Below are 26307 nucleotides of genomic sequence, written 5' to 3' on the forward strand. Positions count from 1 at the left end.
CCTTTGTCAATAATTTTCTGCAGAACTTTTTATTGACTTGATTTTTTTTTCCTTTTTAGCTATCACTTCAAGAATCTTTACTTTGCTTATATGTTCCAACTCTGATAATTGTACATTATATTCTCAATGTCCCACCTTTAGTATATCAAATTTCCTTGAAATTTAATTCCTAGTACATGTATAATTTTTTTATATGATTGACTGAAGTTGATCAGATTTAATTATATGATACATGTATCTTGATGTTATCTCTTTTTTTTTTTCTTAGCATTTTATAATGATTACCATTTTCTTATCTTTCTAAAATGGGGGCCATGGTGTTTGCAATAATTAATTCTAAACTAGGTATTTATAAATTTTGGAACTATTTCTTATTTAGGTATGTAGGACAAATAAACAATCAAACTCTTAATCATTAAAGTATTTCTATACTAGTATTCATCATATCAATTCAAATTTTAGTTTGTACATAAAGAGGTTCATTTTATTTTCTTACACTTTCTAGAGTTTGACACTAATGTTCATAGACCTACAAGTTTATGGTTGATTAATTTAGAATGTTTTCACCCCAAATTCTCATATATGATTAGTTCCCAAATCATTTATGATGCCATATGTTATGAATACAATGAAAAATTGAAAGGAAAGGTAATATGTTCATCAAGGTTAAGATCATCTTATACTTAAAACAAAAATGAGAGGTAAAGATCATACTCATCATGAGTGCAAAAACATAGAAAATGGTATGCAGAGTTTAATTTATTCCTCTAGATAGAAAAATAATTAATAGGAAATGCTTTTATATATATAGTAAGTGTCATGATATGATCAATCTATGAGGTCTCTCAAAATTATCGTTTAGTGTGCCTCTATTGAATATATATTAATTTATTTACTTGATGACGTGGATTTGAATCTTTAGAGACACATTTAAAAGTTACGAAATTTTGAAAGACCTATAAATATCTAAAAAAAACAATTTTAACTTATATTATCACAACTCAATTCATATTAAGTAAATTGGTTCGAGTCATGATGGATTTTAAAATTCATATGAAAATATGGTGGACAAAAGAAAAAGGAAATACTATGTCGTATTTAATAGTACTCTATCCATTGATAGAAAAATAATTTAATACTCTTCCATAAAAAAAAACAATATTGCTCTCTCTATCCATCTATATATTCAATCTAATAATTTAATATATATAATAATTATGATACTCTATCTATATCTATATATTCAATCCAAAAATTTAATATATATATATAGACATGGAAATTTCCAGATGGGAGGACTCCCACCACATAAAGAGAGGTATAAGCATTGCAAAAACCACATGAAGTGTTGTTTTCTTGAAAACATCAGAAAAAAAAAATGGCAATTGCAGATGAACTAAAGCTAGTTAAGGAGCTTGAAATGGATGGGTTTTGCACTTTAAAGTTCAAAATGGTGGGAATTAAGAGAAATTTGATCATTGAGTGAAAGAGGGAACATTAATCACAGTAATTACTAGCTTATGTAATTTTTTATTAACCCTGAAGAGGGATCCAATGATGCACTGTATAAATCAAAGAACATTATGAAGATGTGGGACAAGATATTTCAGTGGGGGAATGGAAACTATGAAATAGGAAAAGAAAATATTTTAAAAAAAGGGTCTCCAATAATCTTATATTATTTTGACTGCCATGACCCTTCAAATCCTAATATTTAAAACACAACTCATGGAATTAACATGCCTAATTGCTCATGCTATAATTTTATATTCATACATATTTGGTATATTATTATTTGTACCTTCCAGTGATAATCTATACTAAAGATAATTGTGTATATATATAGGTCCTAGAGAGCTAAGCACTTTTCATGTAATAATTTAATGTGCAATATTGTACCATCCTCCTAGTCCTAGATGTTGAAGAAGATCCCCTTATATACAAAATCATAAAAACAAAATTTGGAACAGTTGAAGTACAAAATTATTGTAGTCATTTGCATCATCAAATTATACATATACCTGGAGAATAGTTTCATGTGACAAACTTGACTGCATTTAACAAAATACTAATTAACTTGACTTGAAATAGAAAAGAAAATATAAAATATAAAAAAAAGAACAAAAATAAAAATAAAAAGCAACTTACCCTCTTCAACTCCAGTTTATATATATATTTATATATATATTGCCCCCATTTCCTGCTTTGATTCTCATTTAAAAACAATAAACACAGTGCTGATAAACTAGCTATCTACCAATATCTTGATGAAGGAGCTTTGGCCATGATGATTTGTAGCAGTAGCAAACTGATTCAATACTCTTGGAATTTTTATTTTAGGACCTGAAAAAAAAATGAAATTATTCAAAACATTGGGGGGGGGGGTTGAGCTAATTTGAAAGGATATGATAGTGAAATTTTGTTAATGATTTGAGGCAATTTCATGATCATAGATAAGCATAATTATGATGCTTTTGCAGAGGGTTTTTTTTCCTTTTTGTCATATTGCTTGACACTAATATTAGCTGCAGAGCATTTATGGGTTATAAAATAGAAAAACAATTAGCACTTTTATGATACAGACAAAAGAAAATCTGATTCTGGTCGATTGCATATAGAATTATCATCAAAGAAAAAGACATTCATATAATGGCAAGTTAAATTATAAGATAAAAAAAAAAGCTGCTACTATTAATATAATTATTATAAATCTAATAGATTTTAATCTTATTATATATCCAGTGTAGGATATCTTAGTGATAGCTTATTTATCCCCAGCAAAAGAACAAAGACAATGAGCAAGCATTTTGGGTTTATCCTACTGTCCTTAGATCTTCAATCATGAAATTTTGTTAAGATTATAAAAAGGACATTAATATATATATATACATATATTATATTTAAAGTGTTATGGCCATTAATGGAGAGCACAAGTTAGTGCAGAAGCCTAAAAGCTTGAAAATGGGAAATTATATTAAATTTACAATACCATTAAAACTATACAGATTTTTGCATGTAAGAGAGAGTTTTTAAGGCGAAATTTCTGTATGTTGAAAGCAAACAATGTCTGTTATTCATATTTATTATTTTTTGTCTTTCTTAAAACAAAGCTACTATACAAATTAGGGTTTTGAAGCACTAGGGTTTATAACTTTATATTATCAATGGAAAAAGAACTTTAAAATGTTTGGACAGAATGTCAAAGTTTTATACAGGCTTTTTCAATATTTTTCTTCCTATAAAGTGATAATTAAAGCTTATTTAGTGTATTAATTACAGTAAACTTCAATTATTTTTCTTGTATTTGGATCGCTATGGATAGCAGTAGCACAGATCTTGTACTGTTAACTAAGCTAATATGACTTGTGATGAAAGAGAAAATGTAATTAAATTAATTACCACTATTTAATACCAAGAAGAAATCAAGGTTGCTGAATGGGGAAGCTTGTTGAGCTAACTTCGTTAGCCTTCAATGGATTCCGCTTCTTCTTCTTCTTCTTATAAGGGATTCCCCGAGCTTTCGCTTGTGAGTCCCTCACTTCACGAAGGTAAATCCGAATAGCTCCGCTCGCGAAAGGGTTGGTCTCCGGCAAACCGCCATTCTCTTCGTAAGCAGCTCGGAGTCGACCGATGAGAGCGTCGAGACTACCCCAAGCTTGTCTAAGAGGGCACGTACATGGTCCCGGCGGCTCCGGTTGCCCGAAGAACACGCAACCTTGTAAGTGCACCTTAGTCTTACCGAACTGATCGAGATAACGAAGGAATTCAAGGACATGATTAGCGTTACACTGAGAAAGTGCAACCGGTGGCCTTTGGTTCCTTAAGTACTGACCAAACGTGTTCCAATCCCGTCTCTTCTGCGACTCGTACCTGCTCAACGGCGGTGGATTCCGCTGATCACCCCCACCAACACCACCAACAACAGCACCAACAGCAACAGCAGCCGGTCCTGAAGAACCTTCAGCTATTTCTTTCCCTTTGTTAATTGACATCATTGTATCTGTCTACACAAAGAAGAAGGAAAAAAAGAAAAGAAAAGAAAAGGAAAGAAAATTTGCAGAGAAGATAGGGAAATGAAGATCACATCAATGGAGCTAATTGAAGGGACAAGCAATGGGGCCTATGAAAGTGCTTTAGTTCTTCTTTTTCTAGCTATCACAATATTTTCTTCCTTTAATCGTACAATTAGCATTAACTATGCTTTTTTTTTAATTTTTTTCTATATATTTATAATTATGCTTCCATCATCCAAGCAATCATTGTAGACTACATTAGTCTAATTACCACTAAGTTTTAAAATTTCTGACCTGTTCTTTTCTTTTTTTTACCTTGAATTAAATTAACCCTAGTTAGAATTTAGTTGATTAATAAGAAATTTTCTAATTTTGGACCCTACCATAAATTACACTCCATAGAATCTATAATGTTAGAGAATATATAGGATCATAAGATGATAAAAGGTTGCATTAATTATACTCCCCCATCACCCAGCAACCTTTACTTTGATGGACGAAAATTTTATTTACAATAGTCTTAATTTGATTAATATGGGCAATATTACTAACGTAGGAAAACGTGAGTTTAGTGCATTGAAGTACATTATCATCCTATTTATGAGTTTGAGAGGGGCCACGAATAGTTCTAAACATTGTATCAAAAAGAACAGATATGATCAAAACTAATAAAATTGTTCAAAAAAACAAAATTTATCGTTTGCACTTCTATTCTAGTAAGTTTTTATATATATAAATTCTTTAGTAAATAAAGTTATCTTATTAATTATCAAATATATGTATATATTGTTGCTTTTTAAGATTTGATCTATAAATTAAGAAATAAATTAATACTCTTTAATCCATGTGGTATTTGTGGAATTAAAATTGGCAGCCCTTTTTTGTATTTCATGACTTACACTTTAGGTCAAGTCAGATAACTTTATTTAGTATAGAACTTTTTACAACCACTGTTTCATTAAAAAATTTTGTTTATTTTTATCTTTGACAACTCTCCTTTATTTTATTAAAATCTACAAATTAGTCCTTTTACTTTAATTTATTTGAATTTACTTATTTTTCCTTTACTAAAACATAGAAATGAATCCAATTGGACAAAACTGTTAAACCTTTGCCATTAAATCATTGACCAAAAAATCAACAATTTAAACAATTTACATTATTAATTAGCAAAAATCAACAATTTAAAGAGACTAATGTTTTAGTTCTTGTAAAGTACATGAATCAAATTCTAACAAATAAATTAGGACTAACTTCTTAATTTTCAGGAACTAGAGGGACAAAATTAAGAATTGGACCTATAAGACAAAAAAACAGTGATAAATGCAGCTTAAAATTAACCTCTCCTTGTTTTCAACAGTTTGATTTTGACTCCCGATGATGGGGTAGGCACAAAAATACAGTATAATTTAGATTAGCTGGTTGACCCTCAAAAACGATTTTTGTGTATATTATAATGAGCAGTGATGGAGTAACATCTACATCCCATACCAAAAACCATGAATGCCCAATGAAAATGGTTAAGCCGCCGCCACGTTTCAAAGTTTCAACGGAGGTATTCAGGGTGTTTTCAGAATTCGCCTGTCACTGTAACAACTTTTCTTCAATATGGAAGTCACTACCATCACTATACCCCCATTGACGCCACCATCAACACATCTCGCACTTCTGTTCATGGCATTAAATATATATATTTAGTAAATATTAAATTCCGTTTTATGATTATATCTTCTAATAATATTAAGACCTTAACATGTAACCAATATTATTATATATATAAACATTACACACTTATGTCTGATTTTAATAATATTATAATATTTGATTACAAGTGATGTTTTTTTTGTTGTTTCCTTTATGGGTTTTCCTTTTACTTTATTATAATAATTTCTTTTTTCTAATTTGACATTTGGATTCAAAATTTGAAGCATGCTTCCAAACACTCTTTGTATTTTTGTGTATATATCATATTTTCCCAAGAATGCCAGTAATTTGCATGCAGTAACATTCTTTATTTTACTTAAATACAATTGTTAACTTTAAATTCAAATTCTCTGTTACAATTTGTTACTCTATTAATCTGAAATAGGGATGAAGTTAAAAATTTTATCAAAGGGGAATCGAGATAAAATTTTAAGAGGAGTCAAAAATAAAAATTTTATTCTAAAAAAATTAAATCAAATTATTAATTAAAAAAAGGGTTAAAATTATAATGTTTTTCAAATTGTTTGAATGATTAATAAGCTTAAAATGAAAATTCAATACTATTAATTAAATTTTCCCTTTTGACTAAGGGTTAAGGCCTTGCCCACCTCTTGGCTTCATCTCTTATTTTAGAGATGACTCTTATTGTATAGCACTTAGCTCTTAGATTTTGTTTAGAGATTGCTTATATACCAATTATGGATGCCAACACTTTAACTTGAAAAGTATTATCCATTTTAATTCAAAAATCTCATAATGTCATTTCACATAAAGTATCTTACAAGTATAATTTTATAAATATATATAGGGTACACTACAAAAATAGTCATTTTTTTTTTCCTCAGTTTACATTTTAGTTACTTATGTTTGAAATGTTACGTTTTAGTCACTTAAATTATCGTTTTGTTACAACAATCTTATGTAGTAGTCCAAGTGGATTTTAAATGTCCAACTGGGACGATAATAGATTTTTAATTTAATAAATTTAATTAATTTTAAAATTTAAATTAATTACACCTTGAATTTGAAAAAAAAAACCTTCGTCTTCTTCTTCTTTTAGTTTTTTTTTCCCATTTTGACTGAAAAAATTAATCTCATCTAAGTTGACATTTAAAACCCGTTTGAACTATCATGTAGGATTGCCGTTAGAAAGGTAACGAAGCTTAATGGTAGAGTGACTACTTCATAACAAAACAATAACATAAGTGACTAAAATGTAATCTGAGGCAAACAAAAATGACTATTTTTATAATTTACCCTATATATCATAAATTCCAATGGGATGTTAAAATCTTTTCTTACCATATATATACATTAAAGCTAATAATAAAACCAAAAAAAAAAAATGAGAGAGAGAGAGGAGGATACTTGTAGAGGAGGGAAAATGGTTGAATAAGAAAATTTTGTCAATTAGTAATCCAGATTCAATTATTCATAATGTACCAAACAATTATGCAAAGAAGATATGATAACATAAAAGCATATCGCATGTTACAAGAATGTTTTAAATAGATAAAATCATGACAATAATAGATTGCATTACTGAAAAGAAAATAGAATTTTCTTCATCAACACGTTTCCCAGGGCTTGAAATCAATCTTACCTATTTCTGTAATTAATGCAACATTTGTTAATTTAACTACATTATAATTGAATATTATTTGCAGCCACCCTTCCTCAAATGTAAATACACCCATTTTAGACTTTTAATGACGACTTCCAATCATAAATTACTCTTCTCCATGGGAAACTCGTTTATCATATTTTAATGTGGTTAATATAATTCCAAATTTAGAAATTCGGTGGAATAATTATATTTTATTAAATAGTAAACACAACTTATCTAAATTTAATACATTTATTCAAATTTTAAAAATATTTAGATAAGCTCGAAAAATAAGATTAGAGAAAAAAATAGACTCGTTTATATTATAAGTTATTATGAATTCCAACATTCAAAGTTCAAGTTCAACTCGACTTATTTTCAAGCCTATATATGTTTTTTTTATACATTATGTAATTTCTATTATATAAAAATTAAATATACTGTATTATTAATGTAAACATTAAAATATATATGTTAAGTCATTTATGTTTAAAAAATTAACAAAAATATATATAATGATTGTAAAAGATATATATGATTAGTAAATATTAAATTAAAACATGTGAAAATTTAAATAAACTTAAGTTTATCGTTTACAAATAGAAACAGGCATGGAAAAAATATAAAAAATATAAAAACGATAAATATTATAGAAAAATATATAAATTGAAAATTTTGATAAAATTTATTTAAAATGTTATCAAAATTATAAATATATATATATAAGAAAATTGTAGGAAATTCTGTTATTTTGAAGGTTTGCATTTGGTTTTAATGGAGAGTTTGTGATATTGACCAAATTTATATGGGTGTCGAGTAAGGGGTCTGATTTAAAGTGAGTGATGAGTAATGATTTTGGTTGAGGAAATATGATGCAACGGACATTGATAAGGATGATTTAAAGTATGATGTAAGATAGTGTATAGGGGAAACAAAAAAGAGTAGTAATTTTTTGTTAAATTTTTTTTAAACATTATTAGAAATTATAAAAATATTATAAAAATTTATATAAGTTATTAAAATTATTAAATCTTATAAAAATTTTAAAATACTCCTTTTATAAACTTTAATAAATTTTATTATTTTTATAAATTTTTAAGATTTTTTATATAATTCCTAAAAATCAATTAAGTCCTTATAAAATAATTAGAAAACTAATTAAGCCCTTCATGTCATCAATGTGTCCACATTAGATGCCATGTCAATTGCCATATCAGCATTTAATGGTTCTTTAGGGGCCTAAATGATTGTTAACTCTCAATTAAGGGCTCAATTGATTGCACTTTTCAACTAGGTGTTCAATTGATTTTTCAATTATTTTACAAGATTTTTAGTATTTAAGTCCTTTTTATAACTAAAAACCCTTTTTATAACTTATTTCAATGTTAATAAACGATTCCATTATTTCAAACTAATAAGATTTTTACCCACATTTCGAGTATGGTTAATTATTTATTTCTTAACTAAATTATAATGTAAAAATTTAAAAGTTGCAAATTGTTTAAAGTTTTTCTACGCACTCTTTGTATATTTAAAATTTAATCTTCATACATTTATTTTCATGAGTTTAGCCTCTCTACTTTTTAAGTTTAAAATTTTAGATTCATTTGTTAACACACAGTTAAACCTTTTTTGGGTTGGTGTGGCATTTTGAAAAAAATAAATTTGGTATTCACGTAATAAGAAAAAAACATTATAACAAACCTGAATTTAATAAAGAATTTTAATAATGCTAATTTTTTTAAAAATTTACATCATCATTTTAATTGGAATAAAATATTTAGACTAACTATGGCATTATAAAAATTGAGGTGTAAAATTATAACAAAATTGAAGTATATAGATTAAATATCAAATTTAAGCAAAATATAAGAATTAAATTGAAATTTAACTATTCTTATAATAAAAAAATAGAGAGATTGGAATAAAAATTTACCCACAATATTTTCATGTAAAAAGAAGTGGACAGGTGTTCATTGTGGAATTATATATAATTGTATAGATATCAATACAATTAATTTATAATATACCGTTTTTATAATAAATTATTTTAAAATTTGATTTTATATACAAATTAATTGTATAGCTTTCGGTGCAAACAAATATTGATTTTAAAATACAAACACAAGCAATTGTCATATTATAAAAAATGTTTTATTTAAAAATCAATAAATTAATAACTTATTTATGATCAATTCTAAATACTTAAATTAAGTCACAATAATTATATTTAAACCTAAAACCTAAATCTAAATCCTACCATTAGTGCTTCCTTCGAAAAATTTTAAAAAAATTATTTTAAAATAATTTAAACTCAAAATTATTTGAAATTTTCATACTTATTGTTAATATCTAAATTATAAAAGATCTTGAATAAAAAAAATTATAAATGACCCAAATTGAAATCTATTCAATTGAGTCTTAACTCGATTAGCATAAATATTATTGCTTATATAGAAAAGAACATGATTTCGAGTACGTTGAAACGCATTATTCTTCTATTTATAAATTGGGGGCTATAAGTAATTTTAAGCTTTATACTAAATAGAGTAGATATGATTAAAACTTATAATGAGATTATTTTTAAAAAAAATCTACTCAAATTGACCTCATCCCGTATTTAGCAAGAAAATAAATAATTAAATAATTACATTTTAAATTTAATTTTGGAATTAAATTACAATTTGAAATAAATTAGCGTAATTGAAGTGGAGTAAAAGTCTCAACTACAAAGGTTTACATTATTGTTTTTGGTTGAAGACCGGTAATTGAGACGCACGTGAAATGTCTCTTAGGCTGCCCAGCTTGTGGATTGTGACAGCTGCGTGTTCAATCTTTAATTTGGATCTTAATTTGACTAATTTTTTTTTTCTCATTAACTTCATATTTTATTTGAAATTTTGAATTCAAATTCTTTTATTTAATTAATAATCTACAACACTTTAATCAATTAACTGATTTTTATTAGACTCTTAAAAGATTAAGAGGGTGTTTGGTAAGCAGAGTTTTAAGTTTTTTTTAGTTGATTTGGACATAAATAGAGGATTGGATATTCAAATCTTCTAATTGTAGTGTTTGGTGAATGGATGCTTATAAGAACTTGTTGAGTAAAACCTCCAAAAACAAAAACAAAACAAAACAAAAAAAAGATGGGATGGAAATGTTTTTCACAGTTGATTGAGAATGAGATATGTGAAATAGCATATCTAACTATGTTTGCTAAAAAATTATTCCCTTTGCCACAAATTCTTATTTGAAGCATACCCTTATTTGTCATTCTACACATATCAGCTTTCAACTATCAGTTAAGTTTTACCAAATACTTTTAAATAAAACAGTTAATAGAATCTGTTGGTCAAACTAGTCACTACAATCAGCAATCAACAATCAGTTATCAACTATCAACCAATTGCCAAATAAGACTTAAACCCTTCACATTAATATTAACCAAACCTACACATATTAAAATTTAAATCAAAATAAATAAATAAAAATCACATATAACTTAAACATAATATTTCAAAATTCTTAAAAGCCTCAATCTTATTATTAAATCAAAACTTCTTTTACATTAAATAAATATGTTTTATAATATAGTATATGAATAGATATATAAATGTGCATATATATATGTGTGTGACGTACGGAACAATTTTACCAATTTTAGCTATAATGCAAGCTTATGTTCAATAATGTTTTTGTCTCTATTGTCTTATTATTATTAGAGGTACAAAATACAATATATATACATACAACTTCTCTAGATTCATCGCTTTTTTATTTTTATTTAAGCTTAAAATTTTATTCGAAATAAAGATTTAAATAAAAATATAAAGTGTAGAGAAATACTAGATTGTTTAAAATATGAATCTAGCTTGAATTTTAACATTTAAGGTTCAAGCCTAGTTTAACCTAACCTATTTCTAATTATATAATACATTTTATTTTATCGTTTTATAGTATATAATTTGTATCACATTAAAATTAATTTTATAATAATATTATAATTTAATGTAAAAATTAAAAATAATATAAAGTTGTCTATATTTAATTTTTTTATTAAATAAAAAATATATTAAATTAAAATTATTTTTTTTTAAATTTAAAAATAATATAAAAATATCTAAAACGGATTTGAGCTAATTATTTATAAATATAGATATATTTAGATAAATTTTAAAACTCTTATTTTAAATTTAGTTAGACTTATACAAACATGAAATACACCCATATCATATATAATCGTCCCCGATTCGATCCGCTCAAACCCATGAATGCATACTATGGTAATAATATAAAAAAAGGATTTCATTTCTCCTTTTATTTTTTCTTTTTATGTTGTTTTTCATTTCTAAGCTAGTGTAAAAACTACTACATTCTATTTCGATTAAAATATCTAATATATATATATACACATACTCTTAGTCTCTTACTTGTTTAATACTACAAGTATTACTATTATTATCTATATATTATATTAATATCACTTACTAACTTGATTTAATCAATTACTAAATATAAACACAATTAGTGAGATTATTCAAAAACATAAGAAAAATATTAAATAATATTTATGTTCTATATCTAAAAGAACACTACTCATAATTTTTTTTTAAATGTATTCATTTATACTGGCATTTTCTTAAACCACCTACCTACGTATGATTACAAAATTAATGTGACATTATTAATGATTTTTTTTATAATGCCTAAAATTACTTATAATTCCTCTCTAATTTTTAAATAGTAGGACAAACGTGTTCAACGCGCTCAAACTAACATCCTCCTACATTGGTAATAAAGGTGATACCAACCAAGTTAATTTTAATCTACTTTTTTTTATCAATCTCATTATAAATTTTGTTCATATCTGTTTTTTCTGATACAATGCCTAAAACTACCTATAGCCCCTCCCCAACCCATAAATAGGAGGATAATGCGTTTTAGTACACTCGAACCCACATACCCTACAATAATAATAATGTCCATTATAATCGAGTTAACACTCAGTCGACCTTAACTTACTATTTAAATGACATAAATGGGTTGACAAAATTGAAATATAAGGAATAATAATTGTAAAATATAACATTATTCTAGATTTTGGAATTGCGATAATTAGTTCAACTAAATTTATCAAGTATTATCTCAAGTCAGAAATTAGAACGAATTAAAATTGAAACAATTTAATAGTCAATTTTCTCGAGAAAAACAAGAGCTTGAGGTAGCACTCATGTTAGCTCAACAAATGTTTAAAAAATATGTAAAAATTTCAAACAATTTAATAGCCAATTAAAATTCCAATTCTAGCCTAGGAAAGGGAATTTTTTTTTTCTGAACAATAACAAAGGGACGGAATTAAGTGAAAGAAAAAAAAACAAAGGAAATAAAAAGAAATACAAATATAAATTCTGTTCATGAGTCAGATCATCTGTTAAGTTTATAATTATAATTTTAATATTAGATACTGTTTATGGGTCAGATCATTTGTTAGGTTAATAATTATGACTTTAATATTAAGTACGATTTTATAAATATGATTTGATATGATGTAAATGTTTTTATTTTATTTAAATTAATGTTAAATATAAATATATAAAAGAGTTACTCTAAAATTTAAACAAACATTTAAAAATGTTAAATCTGTCACAACTAATTAATCCCTAAGATAAAAATTTGGCAACCACGATGAGCATCTTGTCTTACCTTGAAAGAAAATCTGATTGGAGACAAGAAAATAAAGGAGAAGCATTCTATTTGTCAAACATATATTAACACATCCATACATACATTTTGTTTATTTATATACTCACTGGGGTCCATCAAGTTTAATTAAGAGGAAACTATAATTGGACTTATAATCTTGATGCATTGCAAGTGATGCAACAATCATTGAGTTCAGACCCTAAATTAAGATGGTATATATACACATAAAGGTGGTCTCATACGATAGAGGAATTAATTGTAAATTTTAAGTTATTCATATTTTTAAAGATTAATTACGTAATTTTTTTTATTAAACAACTAACTACATAAAATTTAATCAAAATAATCTTTAAATTAATATGATATATAAATTTAATCCGAATCTAATTTAACTCAATTTATAAACACCTCGGGTAGATGCCTTCTTAAGGAGAAAAGGCAAATAACAGCTTGGGAAAGGAAGATCTTTGACAACAAATCTTGAGCCTCTTATATTGGAAGAGAAAAAGGTGGATGCTCACCCAATATTTGGGCTTCAAATGTAAGGAAAAGAGGAGAAAAAAGGTTTATATACTCACCCCATTCCCATGCGCTTTATTAATTGGGATTTCATTTTCCTTGGGATTCATGCATATAAAAGGCAATGAATGCTACTAATTGCTCTACAAGAATATATGACAAGAACAACTACCAAAAAGATTAAATGGGATTTTGGAATGTTGGTCGAAGAAATGAAAACAACCATCCTTTTAGGGGAAAAAAGAAACATTAATTAACTTCCATTGATATTGGTTAAAGTAATCTTCTTCTTCCTTTTTTTAAAAAAAATTACAATATAGGAATAGTTAACCATATCATAAGCAATAATTAACCAAAAACCTTTAAAAACTATTTAAAAAGTTAAATATATATATATGTTAATATAAAAAAAAAAAAGATCAAAAGAAAGTTGTGGCAAAGAATTGCTATGGGTTAATGTAGGAGAATCAATGCCTATTGCCTACCCATATTTCAATGTGTTAGAAGGTGGGGAAATGGTAAGGTGTCTTCTTAGGATGGAAACCTAAGCCAATAATACCAAAGAAATGATGACACAAAGCTGGCTAATTGACCATGTAATAATTAATTAATCTAAAAAGGTATTTGTGGTAGAATTTTTTTTAAGCATTAAAATTGTCAACATCACCTTCCAATAAACCTATAAATCAAAGGTTAATTTAATTATTCCATTCAGGTAGTGAAGGGTTTAAAATATTATTCTTAGGGAAAAAAAAAGGTTACCCACCTTTCTCATATCCAAATCCTTGACAGATTTGGGATTGGTTAAAAGTTTCATAATATTCATGTAGAAATTGATGCTCAAATTATTGGAGAGTGGCAAACTTTGTGAATTATAATTTTTAGTTTTTTTTGGTTGGGTTAAATCATGGTACGGTTTTAATATATTTTATATTTTTATTTAAAAATTTTATGTATTTTTATTAGAATTGTAAACATGGATGATGTAACATTTTTATATTATTATAGATTTAATTTTTATATAATATTAAAAACGGAAAAAATATGATTGGGCTTAAGTCTTGAATGTTAGAGTCCAAATCCGACCCATTTTCAAATAATTTTAATTTTTTTTATTTAAACTCATTTTTTGAATCTATACTCAAATCCTCTCAAATATCAAGTTGGACTTCGAGCTTGAACATATAACCTAACTTTAAGAGAATATTAATTTTTGTTTTACTCTAGAATACAAGCAAATTGATTTAAAACGTATGGATGACTAGATATATAAAGGGTTATTAGTATGCTTTATGGAATTCATATGCTCATATAGTAAATGGCATTAGGAAATGTATCATCATCTCTCTATTAATCTAATTCATGTATACGTTCTGGTATATTGTAGTATGAAATGTATCATCCCTTATGTATTTATGAAGAAAAAGTTCTATATAAGGGACCTGTTTCACCCAAGAACATGAATAAGAAAGATTAGTAGCTTAACTAGTTCTTGAAGAAATAGATATTACCAAAAATCTATTATTTGTTTTGATCTTTCTTTGTTTTTCTTTACAATATTTTATCGACATGATGAAGTCTCTAATAGTGTAGCAAAATCACTCCTACTTGTCATTATATCAATGTAAAAACCTAATTCATTTGACATATTTTATCTAGAAATTTAGAATACTTCATGATGGAATTCACCTTAAATCTATGAATCTGGGAGATACAATTAAAGAAGGAAACCAAGCTTTCTTTCAGGATTGCTTGAAAGCAATGTGGGTCAGGCAGGGGGCCCTTACCTCAACCCCTAAATTGAAAAATTTTGCTTTTGGTCCCTTGAAGAGCTATGTTTTTATATTTTAAGTCCTTTTAGAAAATATAATGTTATGAGTTAATATAATAGTAAAATTGTATTTCAACTGTCATAAAAATTTATAATTCAATCTCACTCGAAAAAAATTTTAGCTTTGCCTTTGATTATCTTCCATCACCATCTAGAAACTAAAAACCTTATTGTTAAGGACCGATTAACCCTTTGGAATGTTTTTAAGGAAATAATTAAAGAAACGATGACCAAAAATTGGTGATTTGTCTAAATATTGCTCAATATGAGTGGGTACACTTATGGTTACAAGATTTTAAAAATGTAAGTGAAAATAATTTGGTGTTGTTTAAAATTATTTCTAAATTGAAATTATATAAAGAGAAAATTAGTTATGAGGATACATTAGAGAAAATATATTTGACTTTCCATGCATCAAATGTGCTTTTGTAGGAGCAATATTAAGAACATAAATTCACAAAATATTTTAAGTTAATTTTTAATCTCGTCTAATTAGTTCAATATCATTTCTTGAAGTGAAAGTGACGTTTTCTCAAAGTCACGGATAAAGTCATGTTGGCAAAAGAGTTTGTATTAAAAAAATTAAATATTAAATATATGATTATCGATCTTTTGAACTTTCGAAATAAAGTTACTAAAAGGAATTCAATGAAATGGATCAAACATGAGATAAATTCTAAAACGAATAATATGGTGCAAAACAATGAAAATATTTGTTATGAATGCAGAACTAAAGGTTATTGATCTCAAATATGTCGTACTCCAAAATATTTAGTTGACCTTTACAAAACATCTATTGGGACTTTAACTTCTTCTGGTGCATTGTTTCATTCTTTGTTCGAAAACACTTGGGATAACAAGTTAGGAGAGCACTTGAGACAGCATGTTGGGACAGTTAAAGTGCAGTCAGTGTATTTCATTGTTAGAAGCTTGTGCTTCGAATGAAAGAAGGAAGAAGAAAGTTTGATTGAAGTAAACTTTATCCTTGTTATTATCCTTATCTTTCAAGAGAATTTGAGTATTTGAAAAGCCTGCTTGATGAGGACTTGAAGAAAGCCTATAGAAAGGCAAATGTTTGGCATCACTTAGAGAGTAGTTTTTGAGTATCTTACTGAGCCATTGTTGTGTTATTCTAGCTAAGTATTTTCGACACTCTTTCTAAGTATTTGTTGGAGAGAGTTTTATTATTTGTATGTGAGGATTTTTTGGGGTGAGAGATTGTAGCAGTTGGATTGCTTCTTGGTGTAAGAGTAGAGGGGTTTAAACCAATAAATTTTCAAATCCGTTGTTGAATAAATCTTTCATTAAGCTAGGCTTAGCAAAATAGGATTGATGAATCCAAAATACGTTAACAAATATCAGGTATTGATTTTTCTCATTATCTTAGTCTCCTCTTATAATCTATTTGTTAAACTGCCTTATTCTAATCTATATTGAAACAAAAGTTAGGATATCGAATTAAAACAACCAATAAACCAAAAGCTGCATCACTAAAGGAAAAATAGAAAAATGTTGTTGTGAATTTATCTAAACTTGTTGATCCTACTTATAAATCCCCTTCAAATGTTTATTTTTTATGTTTTTAACTTGTTCGAGGATCGTGGCCGCAATCATTCACTTGAGGGTAAAAATGTTTAAAGATTTTCATTTTATCATATACATATAGGAAGGAATCTATTTATATTTTTATATATTTTTATACGGTTAATATCTTTAACGATTTAACCGTTAAATTTATCAATACAATTGTACTTGTCATACATGTAAACTTGAAATTTTTATTTTTTAATTAATTCAATCCGATGAAAGAAAAGCTTTTAATTGATTCGATCACTATTTTAATCAAATTAGCATAAAAAAGACCTCTTGTTTTGTAGTTTTTTTTCCTTGGTAAATTTTGGATGTCTTCGTAACAAATTTTATTGGATTGTTAAAAAAAATCAAATTTAGTCCATCAAATGATTAGCCCACATCAACTAATTATATATGGGCCTAACCGATGAATATTCCATTGCCCAATTAGAGAAAAGCAGAAAATTTTTTTGATAAGCCCAGGCATTTGAGAATCAAGCTATTGCACTAGACATGGGCCAATATGGAGTAAACAAAGACTAAGGATTTTCGAAGATAGAACCTAAAACATGAAGCCCAAACTGAATCCAATAAGATTTAAATAATTAAATTTTAATTTATTTATGGTTTAATGATAAATTTGGTCACTGATATTTGCATATCTTTTCAAAACAGTCTTAGTTATATTTTTGAGCCTTTTTGGCCATCAACCTTAGATTTTTTTCAAACTGTTTTTTCTAGTAGATTTAATGAATAAATTCAAGGTTTTAATATTTCTTTCTTTCTTTTTTTTAAAAAGGTTTCAATCTTTTATACGTTTATTTATTAAGAGAATTTTCTACTAAATTAATTTTTTTAGGTAATTATGTTTATTTTATTTAAATTAAGAGTTTTTTTTAACTTCATGTGTTATTTATTTTATTATTTTCCACTTGTAATTATCATATAAGGTTATTTTAAGTAATAAATTAGATTTAATTAAAAATATTTCACATAACCCCTGTTAACTTTTTTAACGGTATTTTCATTGAATCTGTTAGAAAAAATAATTTGAAAAAAAGAACAAAAATTGATGGCCAAAACAGGTTAAAAAATACAATTAGGATCATTTTGAAAAAATATGCAAACATTAGAGGCCAAAATTGTCTTTAAACCTTTATTTATTTAGTTTCTAAGTTCATGTCATAGTAATTTGGGAATAAGTTTATGAAATTACTTGTAAGGATATATATTGCACAACGTTGTACTTAAACGCATACGACATTTTATCATTTATTTAAGCATTACACGAAATTATTTGAGTTCTTAATGACCTAATACTCAATAAATAAGCTTAATTTTCACCAAACTTTAATACAAAATCACAAAATAATTAAATCTACTTTGAGTACTTAATATATCCCACAGATGTAGTATTCACATCTTTGATCAAAGTCCCAAGCACCGGAGCCGTTAAGCACCTTGATGTATCTTCCTTGTAAATGAATCCCTTACATTTGCAATCTTTGCTGCATTTGTCCCTGCATTGTTCAACCTTCATTGGACCTTCACCATCATCCAAATATGGGTTCAAAAAATGTTCCACCCCCAGGATTTTGTAGTAATCGAACTTAGCTCCGGCCCGGCAAGGTACCGGCTTCGGTGGTTTACAGCTTTCGCTCCAACCCAACAGCACGTTCGGGCTTGGGCAAGCCACGCACATTCTCTTGTCACATAACCCGTATGTGCCGCACTTGGATGGCAAAGCGCATTCCCTAACGAAGTAACTTGAGAAGAAAGCAAAGCTCTCTTCCCATTTTAAGTAACTCGCTGGGGGAAAATATGTGAAAGCCCTTAGGTTTCCATCGGATCCGAGTCTTAAGAATGAATATGTGCCATTGTAGTTGACTTTATTAAGGTTTATTGTGCTGCCTCCACCTATCGGACGAACTTGGAGGAGTCGCCGGCCGTTGCCTGCCGGGGAAGTGCTCGGTTGAGCTTGTAGATGTGTTAAACCTAACACCAACTCGTAAGAGGTATTTGTTTCATTAACGTCAACAGGCTCGGCAGCAAATGTCACCATGTCAGCAAAATCCTTTGTAGGCCAGCCCCCGTAAATAAGTTGCTGGCCCAAATTATTTAGATACATAATGAACCCATTATGGTCTAGTATCAGACTATACGGTCCATCGGAGCCGTCCATGTCAGATTTCCGGCTAACAAGCTTGTTCCGACCGTTGATTTTAACCGATTGACCCACCAACAAAGTATCAGTAGGGTAATTAAAGCTTTGCCAAATAAATTTCCCATTTTTATCAAACAGTACCAAGTTACCATTTGGTAGTAACCTAATCCCAGTGACACCTTTGTTAGCCGTATTAGTTTGCCACACGACACGACCATCCGCATCCGCCAACACGAAATTCCCGTCCTCGCCAAATTTGAGGGTGGCATTTTCATGAACCGGATCGTTCCGGTTAGCGTCCCACACCCATCTCATTAGGCTTTCGTCGTTGGGAATGCCAGCTCGCATGGCAAAAATGTAAGCATCAGGAGTGGTATTATAGAAGCAAAGGCGAAAAGGGTAGGTGTAAAAGGTGTACACATCGTTTCGGATCACTCGATAGCTAGCGTCGTATTCGATAATCCGATCTCCGAACTCACCTTCATTGATGAATTCAAATGTTTCGTTTGCAGGGACTTTGGCTAGAGTGGTAGCAAAGGCAAAGACAGAAATGAAAATGAATTGAAAGAAAAGGGAAGATAATTGAGAAGCCATTAAAGCTCAATTGTTTTTTCCTTGTGAGTAAACGTGTTTGGATGAGATAATAGGAGTGGTATATATACGTAGTGGTTTTCAAAGGGGGATTAAACGTAGCATTCAAAGTAAAAAAAATCAGGTTTGGCTTTATGATTAATTTCCTCAACATGTGCCCACTTGAGCTTAGCTATCATTATCAAATCATGCTACAAGACTTTTCAGTGTGGGAGAGAAAATAACCCGACCCCGGTCGGGTTTCGGGTTGAGACAAGGTAGGTGTTATTCTAATATTAGTCGTGGTGAAACAGGACAGGACAGGTCTCGAATTTAAATAAAAATAAATTTATAATTCCTTATAAAAAAGTTGATTAAAACTAACCAGTTAGCTCATAGTTAATGTTAATCGTCCATGGAACTCCATCTTAAAATGAAGCAAATGTAAGCTATAGTTTGGGTGGAGGGAATGATTATCTTTAGATTTTGGAATCACAGAGCATATGCTATTGTATTGAAGCAATCTATGGTCCACTAAATTGAAGATAATGTCCCCATTTTATCTTCAATTAGCTTTGTTGCTGATGAGAAATTTAATACTGTGTCCATCAATAGAGACATACACACCCCAGATTCTGCGTATTACTGTTAAAGAGATGACCACGCGTTTGGCCTTCCCATACTCCATTTAATTTTATACAAGTGCAACATGAAAAAAATATGTCTATAAATCTAATTAATTTTATAACACCAATCATTCGTTTAAATATCTCACATTTTCTTAACAATTAAAATTCTAATTCCTTAAATATCATCAAAATATATATTCTTTACAAATATTTATCAGTAATATATTTAAAATAATAAGAAATTAATTTTTTTAAATTGACTATAAATAAAACAAAATTGATAACATTTAATGGTTTCGAAGAAAACTACTGACTTTTTTAGTTCATTTGCCTAAACAAGTTGTAGAATTAGCTGTAAAAAATTCACTGACTGCTATTTTTCCTTTCATCCCGGTCCAAGATCTAATTGGATTTCATGATGATTGACTGTTTAGTAATTGATTTTTTTCTCGTACACATGTTATATATATATTTATATCATAAACGAACCCGCTATATTCAAAAAGAGTTACTTGAATAAAAGTTTATCATTTATTTATCTAAGGCTCGAATTTAAATGAATTTTTTTTTTGTTTAAAAGAAATGAGTATTCCAAATTATTACATAATAATTAATCTAGGAACAACTATATCGGTAAGGTCTTCATGCAACACATTCAAAGCAAAATCAGGGGGTTGAGACCAAAGGTGAAAGTCGATGTTCATTCCTTCTGCAGCCTTTGCTAAACAATCAGCCAACGTTACGCGTGAGTTAAACTGGCATTCTAATCATGCCTCAACAAATTTTGAATCGCATTTACGACATATGATTCTGGGTGATTAATTATCATGTTCCCCTTAATATGGTATAGCGCTTCCAAACAATCTGATTCTAACAACACATCTCAACAACCAAGCTTCCAAGCCTGTTCTAGATCAAGTATGCCTCAGAGTTCTACGTTATATGCGCTATACAATCCTTTGTTCCTTGTAAATCTCAAACACCACAAACTATCTGTATCTCGGATCACACCACCAATCATACCTATTCCATATTTCTCAAATTCTGACCATCACATCCATATTAATTTTCCTAAATGAAACTTATTTTTTATAACATTTTAAATATAATAATATTGGTAAAATTCTAGATATAAGTCCTTGTTTTATACAATTTTTATGAATTTGATCTCTCTATTATAATTTTGTTTTTCTAATATTTATTTTTCAAAATTGAGCATTTTCAATCCCGATGCCAATTTCTTTTTTTTTAGTTTTATCAAATATTTTGACATAACTTATTTTTAAAAATATGTAATGACATGACATATATACTTTGATATATTTTGTAATTTAATATTTTTTACATTAAAAGAAAATTTAATTTTTTTAGGCAGAATTAAATTGTATATTTTTACAATAATAAAAATACAATTTTATAGTTTTAATAGCCTATATCTTTATGCTTTTTATAGGATTAAATCAACTTTTTATAATTTTGGGAGGTCAAAGTGCAATTTTACCATTACCAATTTAAAATTTTATAACTTATAAAGGGGCCTTTAGGGGGTCGAGGCCTCTGCCAACCCCACTAACTTTGCTACTGTGACAGCCCTAATTTGACCCCAGTCGGAAAGTGGTTTCGGGACCACAAAACCGAGTAATAAAAAAATAATTAACCGTTATATTCTATGCTTATTATATGTGTAAATGCATGTGTGAAAGTTTCATGCTTGGATTTTGTCATTTGCATGTGAAATTTATTAAATAGGACTTATGTGAGACATTTTGAAATATGATAAGTTAAATTATAATGGTCTATTAATGCATGTTATAAAAAGAATGGACTTGCATGTCAAATTATCCATTTGTAGATAGTGGCCGGCCATGTTGTTAGTTAATATATAATATATGTATTTTCTATTAGCATTATTTCAATTAAATGGCTTTAAATTATAGAATAATGATTATTAAAAATAGAAAATGGGTGAAGAAAACAAGGTGTTCATCTTTGTTTTCTTCTAAGCTGATTGTAAGAAAAAAAAAGGGGGAGAAAACACTATTCGGTCATCTTAGGCTTGAATTAAGGTAAGAAATTCATGTTAGTTCTTGAAATTATAGTTAATTTTAAGTTAGTTACCAAATTCTTTATTTAACCCATGTTAAAATTTTGATTTTGGGGATGATTTGAGCTTTCAGTCATGGTAGATAATGAAGGGGATAGATGGTTGTCTTCAAGTTTAATGAATAATTATAAATGAGTGATGTTTGAGATAGTTTAATGTTCATGTAAGTAGTTTAGATGATAAAAAAAAAATCAGCTTGTGTATTTGTGTAATTGCCGAATTTGAACTAGGGATATCTTTGAGTAATGCTTGTATTTAAATGATGGAATGGAGTGAATGCATTGAATGTGATATGCAAAAAAATTATAAGTTGGATTAAAGGTGTGTTATATTGCCTTTGTCATTGCTGAAAATGTGCTTGGTTAAAGAAGTTGGTTGTTGGATGTTTAAGTGATTTAGATAGTTATAAACTAATTTTGAGTTTTGATATCTAAAGCTATTTTGTTGTGTTCGAATTTGATAAATAAATAAAATGTTTTAATATGATTATACCATAGCAAAATTTATGCTTTAATTTTATTTTCTTTTCAAATTGTAATTCGGCACTTGTGCATAATTTGATAATTGGATGTGTATATGTTTAATTTATAATATCATACTTGAACATGTTATATATATAATTGGTCTTAACGTATACATGCTTATAATTATAAACTTGATAATGCCTAGTAATGTGTTCGGTTGTGCATGAGTAGGGAATATATATGGTGTTTAAAAAGCTAGTTATTAAAGTCATTTGTACCTTAAATATATGATATACATGTATTAAATTGAATTGCCTATTTGTTAAGTAATTAAATAAATCTATTTGTTTTAAAATAAGCTCAAGAGTAAAGAGGGTCGAAGTTGGATAGGGGAAAAGAGAAAGTAATTGAGTAGCCTTTCTGCAACCGTTCAAGTATACTGAGGTAAGTTTTGTGTAATCACATTTATTATATAATTGATGAAATCATGAGATAAGTATGATAGATGAATTGCGACCTATTGTCTTTACTTGAATGAGGTTGTTTGATAAATAAATTGAGTATATGACATGTAACCGAATGGTTATTAGGAGTTAAGCTGAGATAGTGAAATGGTTATGTGTTCTTATGTATGAATATTAAACCGAAAGTTATGTTGATGGTGTATTCTTTTCGTGCTTATATTCGAGTGAAGAAATTGAGTTAGTAATGTGATATGAATTGAGTTATCATGTGAGTAAATATGCTTAGCACTCGATATATATCCGGGTTAAGTCCCGCAGGCTTCATGCTGGTAATATATCCGGGTTAAATCCCGCAGGCTTCGTGCTGGTAATATATCCGGGTTAAATCCTGCAAGCTTAGTGCTGGTATTATATCCGAGCTTAAAGTCCTACAGGCTTGTTGTTGGTGACCGGATTCGGGTTTTAAACCTAGCAGGCTTAACGCCGGTGATTCGAGTAAGATTATGAATTCGAAAGTTCGAGGTAAACTACTATTGATTATGTATGATACATTATGATGGTCTGGTATGTATTATGTACTCATATGCGAATTGATTTTTTTTTAAAGTGAATTATTATTATCAAAGAACGATATATGTGTGTGGATGATTACTATATCTACGAATAAGAGAATGACCTATTCGGTCGATGTCTGTCATTATATGAAAGTATGTGACTTAAATTAATTGTATGAGCTATAAATTAAAGTAAAGTATGTGCTGAAATTTCTTTGTGTATTCATATATATATACACATATATATTCGGCCAATAGGCTTTATAATTGGTGTACTTGTGTATATTCGGCCAAGTGATTTGTAATTAGAATACTAGTTTTGTGATACTAAATGCTCAATTTAAATGACAAGTTTTAATTGTTGTATTGCTTAAAACTTACTAGACTTTGAAAGCTTACTCTGTTCTTTATTTCCCTGTTTTATAGATTGTTGATTTTGGCCACCGACTCGGGGATCGTCAGCAGTTCATCACACTATCGATCTTTTTGGGTACAGTTATATTTTGGACTCGATATGGCATGTATAGGTTAGGCTGATGATAACGATGTTTTGAAATTGTAAATATTTTGGCCATACGAAAATGGCGTATAACTTAAGTATCAGTATGTATTTCAGCTTGATCTCTGTTTGTGTTTATTTACAATGTGAATGAGATTATTAAATGTTTAGTTCGGCAATACCTCTTAGCCTTAATCCGGCGATCTGATTCAAGTTAGGGGTGTTACAGCTACTGCTTACCTCATCCCTTAAACATGTAGTCGGAGGTTCAGTCCGTGCTCATAAGAATAGAACACATATCATGACCAGTTATAGAGAGCACCCATAGCGAAGATATTAGTCACTAATTTCGATAATGGATACCTTAATTTTAACTAAAAAATAAAAGAAAATATATAATATTTATTTAACTATACAAAAAATCCAAGGTATATATATAATATCATGTGTTTAAAAATAAACTTCATCAAATTATTTAATTAAATTCACACAAAAAACTACATCAAAATTGAAAATGCACATTTAAAAAAAATAAAAAAAAAACTAAAAATATTGAAATTGTAATAGAGGGACTAAATAAGTTAAAAATGCGTAATACAAAACATTCCATCAACCTAAATCAAATCTATTGATAAATAAATCTAATCTTTAAACAATTTTAAGTCTAAATATCTTATTCCTCGTGGTTTTTGAAATTAGAGAAGATTAGCCAATCAAATTAATTAGATTAACTTGATCAGGAGTTGGTTGAGCTATTGATTCAAAATAAGATTCTGAATTAATTAACTTGTGAATGAGCACGATTAAATTAAACTAAAAAATAATTAAACTGGCAGTTGAACTAAATTTTATTTTTTTTATTTTTTATTTTCATCACTTTTAATAATTTATTTAATGAAATCAATAATCTTGGAATCATTAATTCAATTTTGAAAACCTTACTATTCCTCGTTTTTTTTTTCTAACGTAAAAATATTAAGTATAGTTTGACGTTGTAAATGTCCTTAGATTCGCTTAACCATACAGTGAAAGAAGAAAACGACCTCAGCAATTTGCAATTATGCTCCCGACATTATCCAAATCAAAAGCATGCCACGTGTTTTCTCTAGTAATACTAAATCTTTTATAATAAAAATTGTCGACAAATTACATAATATATTCATTATTCTAAAATTAAATTTCCTTTTCTTTTCTTTTTTTAAAATTGTATATAGAAATATTATTTGATTCCAAACTTAAGTATTATATATGAAAATTAATTTCTATTTTTGTAAAATGTATGGATAAATTGTGTGTATTAAATTTTTAATATTTTTTATAACATAGTTTTTGTTTAAATTTTTTATTTATTTTTTGAGAATCATTAATAAATTAAAAATTACTGTAATTAAAAATATTATAAACATATTTAACTAATTTAAAATAGATTATATTAATGTCATTTAGTCTTTAAAATATCTCCAAAAATATTTTAAACTAATGATATTCTTTTTACTTTTTATTGTAATTAATCTTTCTCTTCGTAGTTTGTGTTGATATTTTTTTATAATAATCCCAAACCATTTTTATTAGATGAAATACATTAATATTTTTACATTTTTCATAGTTCTTTTTTATTTTAATTAATCTTTCCCTTTCTGTTAAATTAAAATATAAATTTATTTATGGCATATTTTAACATAAACTCTAAATTATTAATATTTTATTAAGTAAATTTAATATACACTACTTTAATTTACTTAATAAAATATTGATCTTTCCAATTTTTATTGTAACTTATAATCTTGCCATAATTCTTTTTAATTTTTTATTGGGGATTAACCCGTATAAACAACGAGATAATAAAATTGGAGAAGAACGAACACAAATATTTTACATGGCCCATGGCTTGAAATAGGGGAAAACCAC

General features: G+C 27.7%; 2 protein-coding genes across 3 annotated transcripts; both read right to left on the bottom strand.

Annotated features, from left to right (window-relative positions):
- Positions 1–1976: 1976 nt before the first annotated feature.
- Positions 1977–4157, bottom strand: LOC121204688 (protein LIGHT-DEPENDENT SHORT HYPOCOTYLS 10). Of its 2 annotated transcripts, none has more exons than XM_041075009.1 (2): positions 3413–4157; positions 1977–2343 (listed from the first exon to the last, which is right to left on the bottom strand). In XM_041075009.1, exon 1 carries the CDS (start codon positions 3993–3995, stop codon positions 3423–3425), a length of 573 nt encoding a protein of 190 aa, XP_040930943.1. In that variant the 5' UTR covers positions 3996–4157; the 3' UTR covers positions 1977–2343; positions 3413–3422. The 2 variants fall into 2 exon arrangements, with proteins under 2 accessions (XP_040930943.1, XP_040930937.1); XM_041075003.1 differs by having other exon boundaries at positions 3400–4152.
- Positions 4158–18162: 14005 nt separating this feature from the next.
- On the bottom strand, positions 18163–19727 carry LOC107916952 (EP1-like glycoprotein 2). Its single transcript, XM_016846329.2, has one exon. It carries the CDS (start codon positions 19707–19709, stop codon positions 18330–18332), a length of 1380 nt encoding a protein of 459 aa, XP_016701818.2. The 5' UTR covers positions 19710–19727; the 3' UTR covers positions 18163–18329.
- Between the last annotated feature and the right edge of the window lie 6580 nt (positions 19728–26307).

This window comes from Gossypium hirsutum, chromosome A01 (assembly GCF_007990345.1).
Source record: "Gossypium hirsutum isolate 1008001.06 chromosome A01, Gossypium_hirsutum_v2.1, whole genome shotgun sequence".
Classification (NCBI taxonomy): domain Eukaryota; kingdom Viridiplantae; phylum Streptophyta; class Magnoliopsida; order Malvales; family Malvaceae; genus Gossypium; species Gossypium hirsutum.

What these genes read in the sequence shown, in the direction of transcription:
- LOC121204688 (XM_041075009.1), bottom strand. Translation starts at nt 3,995, where the DNA reads ATGATGTCAATTAACAAAGGGAAAGAAATAGCTGAAGGTTCTTCAGGA.
- LOC107916952 (XM_016846329.2), bottom strand. Translation starts at nt 19,709, where the DNA reads ATGGCTTCTCAATTATCTTCCCTTTTCTTTCAATTCATTTTCATTTCT.